The sequence below is a fragment of the Myotis brandtii genome, unplaced genomic scaffold (assembly GCF_000412655.1).
Source record: "Myotis brandtii unplaced genomic scaffold, ASM41265v1 scaffold915, whole genome shotgun sequence".
In the NCBI taxonomy this organism is placed as follows: Eukaryota; Metazoa; Chordata; class Mammalia; order Chiroptera; family Vespertilionidae; genus Myotis; species Myotis brandtii.
In genome coordinates this window covers 298687-302700 of record NW_005371769.1, presented here as the reverse complement: position 1 = coordinate 302700, position 4014 = coordinate 298687, and the positions used below count along the sequence as shown (strand labels likewise).

Below are 4014 nucleotides of genomic sequence, written 5' to 3'. Positions count from 1 at the left end.
CCGGAAGTGCGTTTCCGGACTTCCGCCCCTGGAACCCCGAGGTGGGCGGGGCTTCTTGCGTACCGCGCGCTCTGTTTCCGGGGCGCGGGTGACACGGAGCCCGCAACTTCTTCCTGCCGCGCAGCTTCGGACGCCTGCGGTCCTTCGCCTGCGGCTGCGGTTTCCGTCCCTTCTCTTCCCAGCCCTCGTCGGCGGCGGCGCCATGAATAAGAAGAAGAAGCCGTTCCTGGGCATGCCCGCGCCGCTCGGCTACGTGCCGGGGCTGGGCCGAGGGTGAGCCGTGGGGCGGGCTGCGCGGGCCTGGCCGGGTCCCGGCGCTGGGGGAAGGGGCAGGGGTTCGGGCGAGACCGTGCGAACTACCGGACTGAGACAATCAGTGAGGATCTGCGGCCACCGAGTCTGGAAGATGCGAGGCCATTTGGCTCAGTGTTTGTAGGGAGGATCGTCCTTCGGGGAGAGGACAGACCCCAGGATGAGTTCTACGTGCTGCCCAGGCGCGGGGGGACTGGGCTTCACCACGCGGCGGCCCCGAGCCCGTGGTTAGGGGTCCCCGTCACAGGTCACACAGACGACTGCCAGACCTTGTTGAATAAATGAGCAGTCGTTATCCTGTTTGATGATTGATTTGGTTAGGAAAACTGGGTTTCTCTCCTTGGTATTGTGTTAGAATCTGTGGGGTACATATAAGCCTCATATTTGACAGTGCCTTCAGAGGACCTGTAGTTGGCTAGGAGAGTTGGGGTAAATGCATAAATAAATTCATACAGGGTAACAGATTTAGAACTCTGGGGTCCAGAGGCCAGGGGACGCTTTATGGAGTGGTAGCATTTGAGCCAGGTTTAGAAGGAAAGCTGGATTTAGGGATGCAGAAATGTGGCAGGGTTATAGGAGAAACTGACATTTTGTGTGGTCGGCAGTTAAGGAAACAGATGAGGCAGGTGAGGGAATAGATAGCAAGGAGTCTGAGCAGAACCTGTGGTGATGGCAGCGGGGCCCCTGGAGGCATTGGGGAAGCAGAGCTGCGGTGGGGTGGGGGGCTCACTTGGTTCCCAGCTGTTGGGAGTCATGGTCTGAGAAGGAAGGGTTGGGAGGTGGACTCAGTGCAGCGTGGGGACCGATGGGATGGAGAAGGTCTGAGGGGGGCAAAGCTGATACCAGGGTGTCTGCCTTAATGCCAGGATGGCACTGTCATCAGCTGAAACAGCCCAGAGTAGCCGCAGGTCGGGTTTGAGGGCCTGGTTGGATGGGAGGTTGTTGGGCATGGGGCCTGGGGCTGGAAGGAGGGCAGCCTCATGCCCTGGGGATTCTCTCCTAAGGAGGATGTGGTGGCAAAAGCAAGTCTGAATAACCTCAGGATGGGTGGAAGGCTTTCTGCCACCAGCGTCTGGAGGTGTTAGGAAAAGTGACGAGTGTGGCGGGAAGAGCACAGGAACAAGGTAAAGGGGTGTCTTGGGGTCTTCTGCAGCGCCACTGGCTTCACCACCCGGTCAGACATCGGGCCTGCCCGGGATGCCAACGATCCTGTGGATGACCGCCACGCGCCGCCGGGCAAGAGGACCGTCGGGGACCAGATGAAGAAGAGCCAGGCTGCGGATGACGATGATGAGGATCTGAATGACACCAACTACGATGAGGTGACTTGTGGGCTCCCCGGCCAGTCTCCAGGCGTCGAGCAGCTTCTGAACCCTGTGTGCTGTTGGCATCTGTGGTGGGTGGCTTGATGGGGCTGGTGCATTTACTTTTTCATCTATTCGTGGGGTTTCTGTAGTGGAGTGAGGGGAGCAGGACAAATATAAAGATTTGCTACCTCTTCAAATCTGTCCTGGCCTAGTTGGTTGAGTGTCGTCCTGTGCACCAAAAGGTCGAAAGTTTGATTTCCAGTTGGGGCACATGCCCCAGTTTTGGGCTCGCTCCCAAGTGGGGGGCGTGAGAGAGGTGGCCAATTGATGTTCCTCTCTCTCTTCCTCTCCCTTCCTCTCTCTCTCAAATCAATAAAAACTTTTCTTTTTTTAAAGAGACATGTTCTTGCAGCTGTTACAACCACTGCATTGGTGTTTTGTCTTGGCCAGTGAAGTTTTTTTTTCCTCTCAAATTATAAAAGCAAGTTTATTTAGAAAGTTATAGAGGAGCATTTGAGATCTTGCTTCCTGACATATGTCTTCAGTTTAGTTAAAATAAACTCATAAAAATAAAAAAGTTACAGAGGTAATAGAAGTGAGCCAGCTGGGCTGTGTAGACTCGGGAAACAAGTGACAGAAGCAGAAGGAGGGCCCTTGGAATTTAGGAAAGTTCACTCAAAAAGAAGACTCGAGCGGACATGCTCTGGGGGGAAAGAGAGCACTCAAGCCAGTGAAAATTTAAAGATCAAAATGTAAAGTGGAATTAGTGATATTTGCATTCTTTTGCTTTAATTTTCACCCTCTTTGTTAAATGTTTGTGTTTTTTAATTTCAGAGAGAGGAAGTGAGAGGGAGAGATAGAAACAGCAATGAGAGCGAATCATTGATTGGCTGCCTCCTGCATGCCCCCTCCTGGGGATCGAGCCCACAAACTGGGCATGTACCCTGGCTAGGAATCAAACCGTGACCTCCTGGTTCATGGGTTGATGCTCAACCACTGAGCCACACCAGCCAGGCCACCCTCTTTGTTATTTGGCATTTAGTCCATTGAAGTTTTCTTCAGATATGTTCTAACAGATAGCATTTTTCCTCAGGAAAAGCTTTCTAAAATTAGTTCAGAAATAATTTTAAATTTCCAGGGATCTTGCAAGAATAATGGGGAAAATTCCTGGGTACCCTTCACAGGCTTCTCCCCTTCTTCCATGATCTTAGTAGCTATCGAACCAGCAAATCGAATGACACAGCACTCTTAGCTGATCTACAAGTGCTATTTGAATCCCAGTTTCCCATCTGTGTCCTCTGGTCCAGGACCCGTCCAGACCCCTCATACATTGGCTGCTCAGTCTCCTCCATCTTCCCTGCCCTGACAGCTGCTTTGCTGCTCCTCAGGTTGGGTTTCTCTGGTGCAGAATGTCGTGTAGCATTTGCACAGGAAGTGCTCTGTTCCTGCTGGTGGGGATTGTGTGGGAGGAGAAGCTGACGCTCCGGGGATGTGTTTGGTTCCCAGTTTAATGGCTATGCAGGGAGCCTCTTCTCAAGCGGGCTCTATGAAAAGGATGACGAGGAAGCGGATGCTATTTATGCAGCTCTGGATAAAAGGATGGACGAAAGAAGAAAAGAAAGAAGGTAAAACCAGTTACTGTCCTTCACTGTCTTTTATGCAACTAAAAAAAAAAAAAAAGTTTTGTTTTGCCTTGGTTTAGACTTGGAGAAAAGTTGCAAGAATAGTTTGTGTGTCTGCTCAGCTTTGAGGCCCCTGGGTCTTGCCAATGTGGCAGCACCTGGGTAAACGCTGGGCTGTTGGACAGGAGCTACAGGGCTGGGGGCTGCAGTGGAGAGCTTACAAACTCCGTGCTGGCTTCCAGAACCTGGCAGCGTTTGGGGGACTATCCTGACTACACATCAGGGTTACTGTCTTTGGGATAGGTGTAGTGATGTTGATTAATATATGTTGAGTTATCATTGTAAGTTCTCTATATTTTTTATTTTAAAAATGTGTTCTGCCTGGTCGGTATGGCTCAGTGGTTGAGCATGGACCCAGAAACCAAGAGGTCACCAGTTCAACTTCTGGTCAGGGCACATGCCTGGGTTACAGGTCGATTGCCAGTGTGGGGTGTGCAGGAGGCAGCCAGTCAATGATTCTCTCTCATCATTGATGATTCTATCTCTCTCCCTCTCTGAAATCAATAAAAATATATTTTAAAATAATTAAAAATGCATTATCATTATAGAATACTAGAGACCCAGTGCACAAAAATTTGTCCACTGGCGGGGGAGGGGGGTCGGGGGTGTCTCTCAGTCCCACTTGTGCCCTCTCACAGTCTGGGACCCCTCGGGAGATAACCACCTGCTGGCTTAGGCCCGCTCCCCGGGTGGCAGAGGGCAGGCCCGATCCC

At 51.6% G+C, this 4014-nt stretch overlaps 1 protein-coding gene across 1 annotated transcript in view; it reads left to right on the top strand.

The window, feature by feature from the left end:
* The first annotated feature begins 57 nt into the window (after positions 1-57).
* PRPF6 (pre-mRNA processing factor 6) overlaps positions 58-4014 on the top strand; it is a 44632-nt gene continuing 40675 nt past the window's right edge. The window contains 3 exon segments of the mRNA XM_005885522.2: positions 58-273; positions 1466-1634; positions 3126-3244. Of these exon segments, the coding sequence (XP_005885584.1) occupies positions 203-273; positions 1466-1634; positions 3126-3244 (359 nt within the window). The 5' untranslated portion in view covers positions 58-202.